This window comes from Chelonia mydas, chromosome 2 (assembly GCF_015237465.2).
Source record: "Chelonia mydas isolate rCheMyd1 chromosome 2, rCheMyd1.pri.v2, whole genome shotgun sequence".
Taxonomy (NCBI): Eukaryota; Metazoa; Chordata; order Testudines; family Cheloniidae; genus Chelonia; species Chelonia mydas.
In genome coordinates this window covers 133126969-133141330 of record NC_057850.1, presented here as the reverse complement: position 1 = coordinate 133141330, position 14362 = coordinate 133126969, and the positions used below count along the sequence as shown (strand labels likewise).

Below are 14362 nucleotides of genomic sequence, written 5' to 3'. Positions count from 1 at the left end.
CAGTTCAAGTCTACTGGCAATTGAGACTTTTTGCTAAATGAGGAAGAGAAAGAAGCAGGCAAGAGGGTAAGTTCAGCTCCCTCAAAAATACTTAGGGCTGATATTTATTGAATCTGCTGGGGGGAAAATCTACTTTTTGACTAGCTGCAGTTGTGCCAGCAGTTGGTAGTCATTGGTTGTAGAGTTCATAGATCTTGGTGTCTACCTGAGCTCTAACACTGTTAGCCAGAAGCCTGCTATGTATTGTCAGGGAAGAAGAGGGAGGGGGAAATGTCTCAACAGCTTTTGCCTGTGATATTTTCCTCTTCCATTTGGATAAAATCCACATTCTAATTTGAGCAAAAGCTGGATCTAGTGTGTCTACCTATACATCATTTACAAAATTGTACTGTATATACTCGCATTCATCTATTGATATGTACCGAGGAAGAGGACTAATGCATGGTGTGGTCTTCAAACATAATCTTTCCTCCTCTATGTTGGTTAGAGAAATGGCTAACTGTGTTTAGATGCACTTCTACCTAATAAGCTTTTCTGCACCAGTGTAATCTAGGATTTAGTAGGTATTGGTGTAAGTGAACTCATGGAGCTATAGGATATAATGTTTAGCAATCTCCCCCCATGCTTGAGTTTATAATGCCTGTTAAGTGGGTTGTTAGTAAGAAGTTTCTTCACAGATGTTATAGGGTGGAAGGCAATCAACATAAGTTTAAGTCCTGAGGGAAGTTCATTCAGCCAAGCCTCTTAATAATTCTCACATGATACATGAAGTATTGCTGTGAAATAAGGCTACAGATAAGCCACCCAATTTCCTAGGGAATACTACATCATAAATAACAGAAGAGGGCGTTTGGTTATGCTGGGAATGGATTGCATCACCTCTTTATTGTCCAGCGTGTGCTTCAAGTCAGCCATTGCTCATATTCGTTCCTGTCTCAGCCAGACACTGGGAAAACAGAGACAGCATGTCATCTGGGTTTGGTGGGTTAACACAGTAGAACCTCGTTAATTCATATTGATGACTAGGAGTCCAAATGCAAATGACTTGCTTAAATAATGTATTGAATACACAAAGAAAAATGACAAAAATAAGGCACTTTAATTTACTTTGACAGTTGTATTTTTTTTTGAGTTTTTGTATTTGCACTGAAAATGTTGTCTGGTATAATTGGTTTAAAAAAAAAAAGAAAGAAAGAAATCTTAACAAAAAGATAGTTCACTCCAGCATGCTGATATTAAACCATTGCTAAAAATTGCAGAGGCTACCTTTATTTGTGCAGATTTTCAAGTGTATGGATTAGCCAAATGCAGATTATAAATGTTAATCAAAACTACCTCTGGATAAAGAAAAAGACCTGCAATCAGGCAATCCAAAGTCTAGTGGTTTTTTTAAAACAATTTTAATATGAGGCACAGTGAAAGGACATGAGGCAGGAGGCCAGTGAAGTCTCTGAGGAATATGAATCATAAGTAATACATATATTTCATTTAATGGGTTTGTAACTCGCTAGTTACAGTCCACTTGGGGCTGAAATTTGGCACATAATTTCTCAGCCTAAATACTTTTTTTTAAATGTTTAAATCACTTACACAATGAGATAGTAAAAAAGAGGGTAGAGAGCTGAGACTTTAGGTACTTTTAATGCAGTTCAGCCAAAAAGTTTCTTATTGCTAAATTAAAATTTACAGACCGTTTAGACTACGGTTATTTTCATTAAATTAGAAACAGATTAATTAAAAGTATCAACATGTAAAACACATTTTACCTAATTTAAAATAGTCATAATCAGGTGGTGAAACTACTCCACGATATATATTTCCATAATTTTATTTATGTGCTCTTCTTAAATCACATCATACCAAAAACCACATGGCAAATGCTCCCATGCTGCTCAACAGGTGACTAAACCCACTCATTCTGTCCAATTATATTTGTATGCAAGTCATTTCTTTTACATGTTCTGAGTAGAACAAATAAGCTGTCGCACAGTTTAAATATGAACGGTGTCAATAAAACTAGTGGTAAGCACGATGGATTCCAATGAACTGCTCACCAAAAAGCAAGGATTTGTTTCATTTTTGCTAGACAGCAGCGTAGGGTAAACTAGAAATCTTTGTAACCTACAAACAATTAGGAAGTGTCCAAGCTAGCCTTTACAAATGTGTTTACTTGGAATTGTTTGGCCATAACTTAACTCAGAGGTTAAAAAAAACCAACAACCTCAGTGGCTTAAGTCTGGAACCTGATGGCCTGAGGAAGCCCCACCCCAGCAAGAGACTCTGGTGGGGCTGGAGAAAGGAGGGGCCAGGCCCTTGTTACCACTCCATCAAGTCCTCTGTCGAGTCATGTGGGGGCTGAGTTCTCCCTCTGATCTGTCAGTGTGATGGTCTGGAGCAGAGATGGACCTGTGCCAGCTGAAACAGGGATGGTTTTAGGTTCTCGTTAAGCTTAGCTTATGGCGCGGGTGGCCTTTATTGCTATCACCCCAAGCCTGGGTAGAGGCACTGTGGTTTCTATTTAAGTGTGGGCCTAGGACCCTGTATTGCCTTAGTCCGCCTATAAAAAGTGCCTTGGTGTTTGTAATAACAAGCTTCTGCACTGAAGAGAAAACATGTTGCTTGTTTGATCCTGCCTCTGCTGGGTCTTGGTCATTAAGCTACACAGTGTGTGACTTGCCAGACTTGTTTGACAGGGATTGAACAGTCCTTATCTAAACCAAAAATTTTGTTTTACATACCTGGCTGTTCTCCATTTCTTCTGTGGACTGTCTGTATTATTTTGAAATTGCTGGCCCAGAGCATTTCTATTTTCCCCTCCCTTCCCCCATGGAAAGATGTTTTAGGGAGAGGGTCTGAGGAAGGGTAGCTACTTGAGCTGGTCACAAATTAAGAGGGTGAGAGAGAGGGGCATGGCAAATTCCTGAAAACATAGGCTTGGCCTACACTACAGAGTTAAGTTGATTTAATGCAGCTTATGTCAACCTAACTCTGTAAGCGTCTACACTAAAATGTAGCTACCACTGATGTAACTCACTCCACCAACTTAATAACTCCACCTCTACAAGAGGTGTAGCACTTAAGTTGACGTAGTTAGGTTGACACGGTGTCAGTGTGGACCCTGTGTTGCTTACATCAACTGTTGTTGCCTTTCAGAAACCATCCCACAATGCCCCACACTGGCAGGTACATCGGTGCAAGTGCTCCTGGTGAGGACACGCACTGCCGACACAACGAGCGTGGTGTGGTCGTGTAAAACTGATTCAATTACTGCGGTGGCTGTATGTCAACATAACTTAGGTCAACTTAATTTTGTAGAGTAGATTTGCCCATATGGAGTGAGCTGCAGTTGATTGCCCAGACCTTGAGATCTTTCCGAAAGCCTTGTCTTTCTATACTTTTTCCAGGCAGGTCTCTGGGCACAGTGCCGCCCGCTTTTTGGGTTTCCATAATCGCACACCTGAATGCTCACAGGGGATTTTAGAGCAATTTCTCCTTTTCCTGTAGCCTTGTTTTGCTAACATGAAAGGGTGTGTGCAAGTGAGAATAACTTAAAATCATATAAAAGACTTCAACTCCCCCCCTCCCCCCATCTGAGTACTTATGCTGGAATCTTAGGCCGTGCTTACACTAGGGAAATCAGTTGGTAGGATAGCAAAAAATAGTTGTAGGAACAATTTAGTACATCCATACTACCCAGCCCGAATTGGTGCTGTTTCTTCCACATTAGGGCTGTGTTGCACCAGCTGGCCTCTCGTGGTTCCTGTATTTGGCAAACTCCTCAGTCCCCCAGCTGAGTGTTTTGTTTCCCCTTGCCAGGTCCTCTTCAGTAATGTCTCCCGACAACCCAGTATCTAGTTTGCCTCCCACTCCGCAGCTCCTCTACTGATGATCTGCTTGTTGATACAGGAAAAAAAGACAGCAGTCATTGACCATTCTTCCCTTCCTGCAGTATCAGTAACGCCCCCGTTCTCCTAGCTGTCCTTCTCCTGAGGAAAACTGCATTCCTGAGGACAGCTACCAGAGTGCGGGCATTACTGAGGGCAGGGGACAGCATACATGAGGGGAATAGAGACAGGGGAAGGGGGATGATTGTAGTTGAGAGCAAGAGAGGGTATTGTTTGGGTGAGCAGAAGTTGGTCTCTACATGTGATCCACACCTGGATGACTGACTGAAGAGCTGCAGAGCAGGAACTAATGCATTTCAAGGGCCAGACGGGGGCTCTCAGCTGGCTAACTCCTTAATTACCAAGGTAGCTTCAATTTGTATCTCCCTATCAATAAATTGTCTTTTGTACAGCAGGTGGGAGGCGCATTTGAGTTGAGTAAGGGCATAGTAATCGATTACTCTCTCAGTGTAGACAAGTCATTAATGGCTGAAATGAAGGTTAGAACAGAGTTTTGGTAGCACCCTGAAAATATCTTTTAGCAGTTACCAGGCTTGGAAGTTTAGATGATGTAAAACATCCCAAGTTCCTTCAACTGGTCCTAATGCAGAGGAAATTAAGTGTAGGCATGAGAGTATGTTGTGCAGTGGTATGTCAAATCTTTTCATGTTTATAGTGACTGAGTTGGCAGTGATATTAAATGCTATTTCAAACAATCATATGGAAAATGGAAGGGGTAAGCGAGGGTTGGGGTGGGGTGGGAAGAGAGTCAATCTAGAGTGCTAGGATTACAGTTAGTTATATTGGCTACAATGTGTAGGCATTCAGTAAAAATCTTGACTTCTGTCATCCTTCTTTGTCAAGCAATTGCTCTTTGCAGCCTGCTCCGTGCAATCCACTCTGTGTGAAACTAGCTTTAATCTACAAGCATGTTTATATTTGTGTGCAGTTCTTGAAAGACAACAAAGTTTGAGGCAGCAGGAGAGATCCGAAAGTACTTAGTGTATTAGTTAGCAAAAGCCAGGGGGAAGGGGCTTGTATTAGTGATGTTCAGTTTCCTTTTTTCCTGCTCAGAACTGGCAACAGAGAACTACCTACAACTGATCTTCAAAAGATGAGATTTTTTTTAACTTCCCGCTTTCCCCATGTCTTCTCTTTAGAGAAGACTAGTTGAAAACAAAGATGATTTCTGCCCTTCCAGACTGTAAATAGTCTGTTTTTGTACTGAGGATACTAAACCAAAACCAATTACATTCTGTACAAGAGCACTTATTTGCACACATAGACATTATTCAAACTTGCCTTTTATGCTTTCTACACTAAAAAGTTACTTTTTTCATGAAATCTTAAATATGTTGTGTTAAGATGTAACATAATGTGAGATGGTATGGTCTAACTAAAACACGCGTAAGGTTCCTTTTAAAAGGCATCTCATATTTGTGTCTGATAGTGATTGTTTCCAGCATTGAAGGTCAAACACATTGTTGATGCAACTGCACTGAATTCATCAGATGTACATAAGGAGTATATTTGGCCGATTTAATAAGACTTTTTTTCTACCAGAAAATACAGTTTTTTTAAAAAAGAGGCACAAAATGTGAATCGTGTATAACATTAAGATGTTAATATTTCCCATGGCATGTTTGTTAATGAAAAGAACTTCCTTCCTCTTAAGATATGTGAGTTTGTCCGTGCCTAGTTTTCATTTCTCATCTTGCCTCTGTCTTTCCAGCAACTCCCATGTTTCAAACTTAGCCTCATCATTTATTTCATCAGGTCTTACTAATGCAGTTTACATAAGGGGTTTCTTGAGAGAAAAGGATGAATTTACGCAGAATATTTACAGTCCCTTGTGAAACTTAAACTGGGATTTAGGCGTTTTCAAAGTCCTAATGTCCTCATCAGTGTAAATCAGTCTCCATTTTCCGGCATGTCTTCTTTTCTTCTCCCATCCAATCTAGAGATTCTTGCCAAAGCTGTACAGCACCAGCTGCTTGAGCTGTGCTCTTTATCACAGACACCCCTTGGTTTCCAACTGTGTTTGAGTGCTAAAGATGAATCTGCATTTATAAGGTGCATTAAGGAGAATAAAGGGCAGAAACAATTTAAAAAGAAAAACATTGGCTAACAGTTAAAGTAATGTGGGGGAAATTAATGGGTGTTGTCTCAAATGTTGGACAGTTAAAAGTTGAAAATATTTTTATGTTCTTAAAATTATATTTTTCGTGGTGATGGCTAGTGTTTCTGGATGAGATGGGTAGAGGGAGTAGAACTTAGTTTCTTCTGTTATTGATCACAGTGGGAAAGAGACCACACTCACTTTCACCTGCAGACGTTGTGCAGAGCTGAGAACATGGTGTCAGCATTGGCATGCTGTAACCTGATGGTATGTCTTCGCTGCAGTGACACACCTGCAGCTGGCCTGTGTCAGCTGACTCGGGCTCATGGGGCTCGTCCTGCAGGGCTATAAAATTGCCATGTAGACTTTCAGACTTGGGCTGGCGCCCCAGCTCTGGGCCCCCATGCAGGGGGTGGGGGGCTCCCCAGAGTCTGGGTGAGTGTCTACCCTGAAATTTTATACCCCTATAGTTCAAGCCCCGTGAGCCAACACAGGCCAGCCACAGGTGTTTTATAGCAGTACGGCCATACCCTTAGAGTCTAATGCACAGGCTGTGTTGTGGACGTGAGTGTTATTGAATAGTTAAGATGAAAGGGACAGCTAACCAATACTATTGTTTGTTGGTTCCCACATAGGTAATCCATATTATCTCTGTTTGTTATACTCTTCTGTCCTAAGACTCTCACCAGTTGAAATATTTAGGGAAAATGAAATCTGTTGTTAGCTAACTTCCATTTAATTAGGGGAGGGGGAAGAAGGAACATCTGTGTGAAAGCATAAAACTATAGGTATTCAGATCGGTTAATGCATGGTTTCCAAAAGTGGTGAAACTTGTTACTGACCTATGCTTAGGGTAGTGGGGAAGAGAGAATGTGCTTTTCATGAGAAAAAGTTTGAAGCCTTGCATTTGACACCTTATGAAGTTAGACTCTGTGGACTTTTTCTCAGACCTCTTCAGGCATACACATGTTTTCAATTGTTTCAGACTTAGTTTGAAGAGGGCTGTAACATAAATCAGTGCCAGAAACCAAGGGAAGGCTCTTGACTTTTTCCCCTTTGGCATAACTTTGAGTGGACTAAAAGCTAATATAATGCAAAGGAAGAGGGGGGAGGGTAGCAAGATATTTTTAACGAGTGAGAAGGTAGCATGTTTTGAAGCTGTGCACCTCATAACTTGAGAGCTGAGACTGTCTTGAAAGATGAAGTAGAAGCCGTGTGATTAATTTCTTGCCAAAACCTGGGAGGAGGGGTTGCAGGCTGCTGTACTTCCATTAATTATGAGAAACATAAGGTTTCTCTTTCCCTCCCAAGAAAAATCACTCCACGCGCACACGCAACCAGGATTAGTTAACAAGATTGGCAGGCAGTGGTCATGGGAAAGTTCTGCAGACTGGCTGTCAGGGGTTATGTCCTGTGGAAGTGGCAGAGATGGGGAAGGAAGGATGGAATTAGTCTGTCTGTGGTGTCATGGGTTGCTTGGCAAACACTTTTCAAATTCTTATTTGATGACAAAGCATTATCCTGGAGAAGAAAATTTCTATCTTGCATTTCAGTCCAAGAAAATTAATTAAAACTGATTTATAGGTAATAATCCAGATGTGTATGTAGCCCTGTGTCTAAAGTACACAGGACTTTCTGGTATCAGGAGAAAAAGGAAATTTTAGTTGTAACAAAATTAGGTAAGCAAATTTCAAGATTATAAAATGTTTGTGTAATAACCTCTGCAGTTACATTTTCTAGGGTAAGAACTATAAGGGAATAGTTGTCTTTATTAATCTGAGTATAAATTGGAAGAAACATTCCCCCATGCTATTGCACAATTACCCCCATGAAATATGGGGATTTTGTGTCTAAAATGTCTGATGTTTTCTACTGTTGGACGTTGCCTACCAGATTAGATGAAACATTAATCTGTTCTGTTCTAGTAGATTGTGTTGTCACAGTGGTACTCATACACCAGGAGAAAAAATAGTCCAGTAGAATACTGCTGCTGTAGTATTACTATTAGAAATTAAAATCAAGTTAAAGGCACTTAAAGAAGCTGTGGTGCAACTAGGGAACTTCAGTGTATTTATCAGCATGCTTTCAGTTAATCTCAAACAAGGTGAAGCAGTAGAGCGTAGTTAATCTGGATCAAAGAATTTTAATTAAGTGCTTAGAAAAACACTAGTGAGGCATGCTGGGTTTTGCCAACACCGGTTCACATGCGTATCTGTATGAGTTTGAAGTCTTTTTTTGTCGTTGGGTACGGTTAGGAAGGAGAGAGTTAAAAATCTTGAAATACAGCTATTTTTGGGTCCGTATCACAAAGGATCCTAAAATAGTTGGTTGTCTCAAGAACTGGTGTGCAAGGATCCCTATGCTTAAGATATGTGAAAAGTCCATAGTAAAATTTTGACCCACATATTCAGAGACTGGATTTGAGGTGTTTGATGACTGAAGAACCTGGAGGGAGATGGTGAGCAGTTGCAGAAAAGTGTTGAACTTCTTTTTCTCAGCCAATTTGTCTTCCTCCCTCTCCCAGTTACAATTCCTCTTCACCTCCACCGAGTCACAGGGCCCCATATTTAATAGTGGTGTCTTTGGCTTCCTGCCACCCCCAACCACCACACACCTGTACACTGTCCTGGGTAACTGCTACTTCAGACCCCTTGGGTGAGGAGGAGAGTGATGAGAGGGCTGGCTGATGAACCCCCTCCCACATCTCCTGCTTTCGCAGAGGTTATTGACTAGAAGGGTTGTCTGAGGTGAGCCAAGAAAGTTCTTCACTTCCCTAAAATACTCCACATTGCAGTGGGAAGGTAAAATCCCTTCCTCTCTTGCTTTAGCTGTCTCTGCACTAAGCCCAGGACCAAAAAATGCACAAAAGACCTACTGGGATGGCTAACATACCTTTATGGGCTTTAGTTGTGAGTGTCTAGTTACTGTTCTAAGACTTGCAGGGCTCTACCTGAACCTGGTTTTAGTGGGAGAAGAGAGTGGGTTCCCCTTGCTGTCTTGTGTGGAGTAGTGAGTCTGCTTTTTGTCTTCAGTTTTCTCAAGATACCCTTGAGAGAAAGCTACACCCAGATGCAAGCCTACCTGCTTAACCCATATCATTCACAGCTCTTGGAATCATTCTACACAGTGAATCTGAGGTGAAGGAGAGATGGGGGTTTGCAGTAAATCTTCAAAACTGACAACGTTTCTTTAAAGCTAATAAATTTTAATATGGTGCCATAAAAAAAAAAAAATCCAGAAAACATTACCATATTGTAAATGTCAAAGACAAAAATAGATCTTGGCAGAAATCCTAAATAAACCGTGGTGTGTGTTTAAAAAAAACTGCAGCACCCATCCTTCCCTTGTTTTCTCTCTTTCCACAGTTGTCAGGTGGCTGCGAGTTGACTGTGGTCATCCATGACTTCACAGCATGCAACAGCAATGAGCTGACAATCCGCCGTGGTCAGACAGTGGAGGTTCTAGAGAGGCCACATGACAAGCCCGACTGGTGTCTAGTACGAACCACAGATCGATCCCCTGCTGCAGAAGGGCTAGTTCCCTGTGGGTCGCTCTGCATTGCCCACTCTAGAAGCAGCATGGAGATGGAAGGTATCTTTAATCACAAAGGTAAGTGAGAATGCGTTTTACGTCCCAGTTGTTGGCCTCATTGCAGCACTTCATATTATTTAGTAAAAAATGCTGTGTAAGATAATGATTTTTTTTTTAAGGGTTTCATTCGATGCCTTTGAATTTTTATCTATTCTTGGATAAGACTTTCTGGACGTAGAAGTCTATGGGTAAAACTTGTATTACAAGACTTCTGAGGACCCAGACTGAAGCAGCTCAGCATCTTGTGTGTGAAGTGGAGAAGCAATGGGAGATTTGGAAGCCATGTAGACAAGCTATGTCCTATTAAAATAAACTGAGTTGTATGTTGTGCTGGAGCAAGCCCTGACACTGTGCTAACCTGTGCCTCAGAAATTTAGAAGAAAAAAATTTAAAAGGAGACCAGGGTCTTGCCCTGCATGGAGAGAGAAAATTAAGTTCAGCTGCTAAAAAAAAAAAAAAAAAAAATGGTGAAAATTCTTGCCACTCACAATACCAGTTAGCTGTGTAGAATGCTATGTTTTTCTTTCTCAGCATTTTAAAAATTGTACAATGAGTCTTGGGAGATTAGGCTTTTCCCTTTGTCTAGTTGTTCAGCTTTATAAGTAGCCTGTAAGGAGCCTAATCATTAGACTTCAGCCGCAGCTATTTTGGGTCCTGTTTAAATTTGGGGGGGCATAATTGTTTGAAAAAACCTTTATATGTAAGGGCACAATCTAGTTTTCCAAATGAATGATACTCTTTTTAGGAAATCAAGGGCAATATGGGAGGCTACCTGTAGCTTTTTATTAATTTTATTGAGGCTCTGGAAAAATAAGGTTTTTTTTCAGTGTGAGTGGGATATTTCACCCTCTAGCAAAGAGAGGGATTATCTTTATTTGGTGTGTTCCTGGATAAGTGGGTGTGGTGTTTAATGTTCCAGTCCTCACAGGATGTTTTTACATGTAATATCAGTCTAGGAATGAATAGCTGTGTCTCTTGACTTCTCGACTGGGGGCAATTGATTTCATTCCCGAATTAGGCTGACACACAAAGCCTGTGCTCAGAAGCAAATAGGTTTATTGGAAAAAGCAGTTTGCCCATTTAAAAGAAACCTTTTGAGCCTCTTCATTTAGAATAGAGAATTGAATGTAAGTTATGAGTCAAAGTGCCTCATCACAAATGCGGTAAATATCTATAGAACTTCTACATTGATCAGATTGTATTATAAGCAGAAGAACTGTTGAGAAATCAATTGGTGGAAAAAATTGTCTGGAATGGTATACTATGCTGTTGGAAAGCACTTTTTATTTTTCCCACTTCATCGATTTTCCAGCCAGCTCCTTGTTCTTCTCTTCTCTTTTCTCTTCTCTTCCTGGTTTCTTCAGCTTGTGCAACAATATAGTTGGCTATAACAGGAAAGCTTTATGTGTTACTTACTTGGGTGTGCAGCATGCACAGCAGGAATTCTGTGTATGCAGGGTGATGGAGCAGAGAAAGCTGAAGGTTTTGTCTCTAGGTTGATACTTCAACTTTTTTGTCCTGTGGTATTCTGGATAAGGAAGCCTAGCAGCCATTTGGATGATTAATTGATAAATATTTTTTGGTTTCACTAAGGCGTTTCTTCCTTTGACTGGGAGTGTGAAATCATAATAACGTCTCACTGTTTGCAAAGGGAGCCTTTGAAGCAAAAGAATTCTTATTAGAAAGGGCAGGCTGGATTGGACAAAAGGAAAATTACAGTATGTGATATGGGGAATATTGAACCAGTTATAACCAGACTCATGCGGGATTCTGTGTGAGACACACAAAACTACATTTATGTTTTAATAAGTTTTGCATTTGATTTTTCCTTCCTAAGTGTAGTACGTTGAACATGTCTTGATTTGATTTCAGACCAATTCTCCAATTTATCAAGGTAATTTTGATTTATAATTCTGTCCTCCAAAGTGCTTGCAACCCCTCCCAGTTTGGTGTCATACGCAGATTTTATAAACGTCCTCTTCATTCCATTATCCAGGTCATTAATGAAAATATTGAATAGTACCAGACTCAGGACAGACTTCTGTGGGGCCCACCATATAGTGCTCTCAGCAAACCATTGATAACTATTCTTTGAGTACAGTCTTCCAACTAGTTTTGCACCCACTTATAGCAATTTCCCTAGTTTGCTTATGTGACTGTCATGTGGGACTGTGTCAAAAGCCTTACTACAATCAAGATATATCACATCTACTTTTACCCACTATCCATTAGACGGGGAACCCTGTAAAAGAAAATAATTAAGTTGGCTTGGCATTATTCATTATTGACAAATCTATGCTGGCTATTCCTTATAGCCCTATTATCCTCTAGGTGCTTATAAATTGATGGTTTAATAATTTGTTACACTATTTTTCCAGGTATCAGAAGTTAGGTCTGTCACTCCCCGGGCCTCTTTGTTCTCCTTTTTAAAGATAGGTGTGATATTTGCCCTCGTCCTCAGGGGTCTGACCTGTACTTAAAGATGATCGCTACCAGTTCGAAGTTGGCTACAGCTAGTTGCTTACATGCTCTAGGATGCATTTCATCAGGCCCAGCTGATGTGAATTCATCTAACTTAAGTCAGTACTCTTTAACTTGTTCTGTCCTTATTCTGACTTGTGCTCCCTCCCACTTAGTTGTTAATATTGTGTTAAGTGTCTAGTCACATACTTTTAGTGAAGACTGAGCAAAATAGGCATTAAACACCTCAGCCTTGTTGTCCATTAATAGTTCTCCTTCCCCACTAAGTAGAAGACCTTCACTTTACTTTGCCTTTTATGTCCCTTGCTAAGTGTGACTCATTTTGTACCTTAACCCTTCTGTTTTTGACCTTGCTTGCTTCTGCTATTCTTTTGTACTACTCCTTAGCAATTTGTCCATGTTTCCACTTTTTGTAGGATTCCTTTTTTGGTTTTCAGGTCACTAAAGAGCTCCTGATGGAGCCATGTTGCCTCTACTATTCTTCCTGCCTTTCCTTTGTGTTGGGACAGTTTGCTCTTGTGACTTAATAGTGTCTCTTTGAGAAACTGCCAGTTCTCCTGAACTCCTTTTGTCCCTTTTGTTTTCTTCCCATGGGACCTTACCCTACCAGTTCTCTGAGTTTGTTGAAGTCTGCTTTTGGAGGTCCATTGTCCTTATTCTGCTGCTCTCACTCCTGCCTTTTCCTTAAAATCATGACATCTGTCATTTCATGATTACTTTCACCCAGGTTGCCTTCCACCTTCAGACTGGCAACCAGTTCCTCCCTGTTAGTCAGAATCAAGTCTAAATTGACCAACCCTCTGATTGCTTCCTTCACCTTCAAAAACAAGAAATTGTCCCCAATACATTCCAGGAATGTACTGGATATTTTATATTTTTCCATAGTTACTTTTCCAACAGATGTCTGGGTAGTAATTAGTATTAGTACATTAGTATTTTGACAGGTTTCAGAGTAGCAGCCATGTTAGTCTGTATTCGCAAAAAGAAAAGGAGTACTTGTGGCACCTTAGAAACTAACAGATTTATTTGAGCATAAGCTTTCGTGAGCTACAGCTATTTTGGATACTTCTGCTATTGGTTCTAGAAATGAATCCTCCATTTCTTCCTCCTGCTTGGGTGGTATGTTGTAGACCCCTACCATGACAGTGCCTCCTTTTATTCCCCATTTATCCTTACCCAGAGACTTTTCAGCTGGTCTGCCTTCATCTCTTTCTGGACCTCGGAACTTGTGTGCACATTCTTCGTGCATAGCCATGAGATTTATTCTCCCTCCCCCCACCGCCTCCCCCCCCCCCCCCCCCCCCCCCAGTCTACGTGATGCCAGTTAACTAATACTTCAGCTTGTATACAACTCCTAGTTCTTCCTGTTTATACACCATATTCCCTGCATTTATCGACATTTGTGATGTGGAGCAGATTCCCCCCCACACACACATGCACACACTCTCTCTTGTTGTTCCTGTGTGACCCTGTTATAATTTTTAATTTCTCCCCAACTTTTAGCCCTTTGTCAAGGTCACCGTTTTTATGTTTACCTGTGGGATTTTGTGACTTGCCTCCTTTGAAGCTAGTTTAACGTCCTCCCCGCAACTTTGGTGAGGCTGCCCTGGAGAATTGGATTCTATCCCTGGCCTTTGCCACAGAATTCCCATGTGATGTTGGACAACTCACTTAAACCAAACTTTTCACAGGTGGTCAGCTGCTCACTAATTATTTGTTTCTAATTTTCTGGATGCCTGATGTGAGAGCCTAGGCTCTGATTTGCAGAAGTGTTGACAAGTCACAGCTGCAACTGAAGTCAATGGGAACTGTGATTTGAACATATGAAGTGCTTTAAAGTGCTGAATACTCTGAAAAATCAAGTCCTAGGTATTTCAAATTGGGCACCCGAAATTAGGGGATACTTCAGCCTTACTGTCTCTGTGCCTCAGGTCCCTATCTGAAAAATGAGGCTAATACCAGCCCCAATCCTCACAGGAGTATTGTGAAGCGCACAGATTCTGTAGTAATGAGCAGCATAGAAAAGCCCTTGATATTAATAATTTTTTCTTCAGAGAAAGGTTTAAATAGTTGGTAGTGAATAAGTCATCAGGCCACACACTGAACAAGGATAAAACAAGATATTGAATAGTTGCTCATTCTGGTATTTCCTGACACATTAATGCTCAACTTTAAATCCATACTATTCTTTTAATGTAGTTTTTTCCCTGTGTAAAATAATAAAGCTTCTGTGTTGTTTGAGTGAATCAACAGATGTTTATGGTATTAGGTTTCGTATTTTTATTTA

The 14362-nt window shown here is 40.7% G+C and overlaps 1 protein-coding gene across 6 annotated transcripts in view; it reads left to right on the top strand.

Moving 5' to 3' along the window:
* TRIO (trio Rho guanine nucleotide exchange factor) overlaps positions 1–14362 on the top strand; it is a 400036-nt gene that overhangs the window by 286097 nt on the left and 99577 nt on the right. For 5 of the 6 annotated variants that reach the window (XM_007065023.4, XM_037893324.2, XM_043540247.1 and 2 more), the window contains one exon: positions 9369–9612. In XM_007065023.4, coding sequence (XP_007065085.1) covers positions 9369–9612 — 244 coding nt within the window. Of the gene's footprint in view, positions 1–9368; positions 9613–9713; positions 12666–14362 lie in introns of those variants that run through there. The other variant, XM_043540248.1, reaches the window with a different exon arrangement.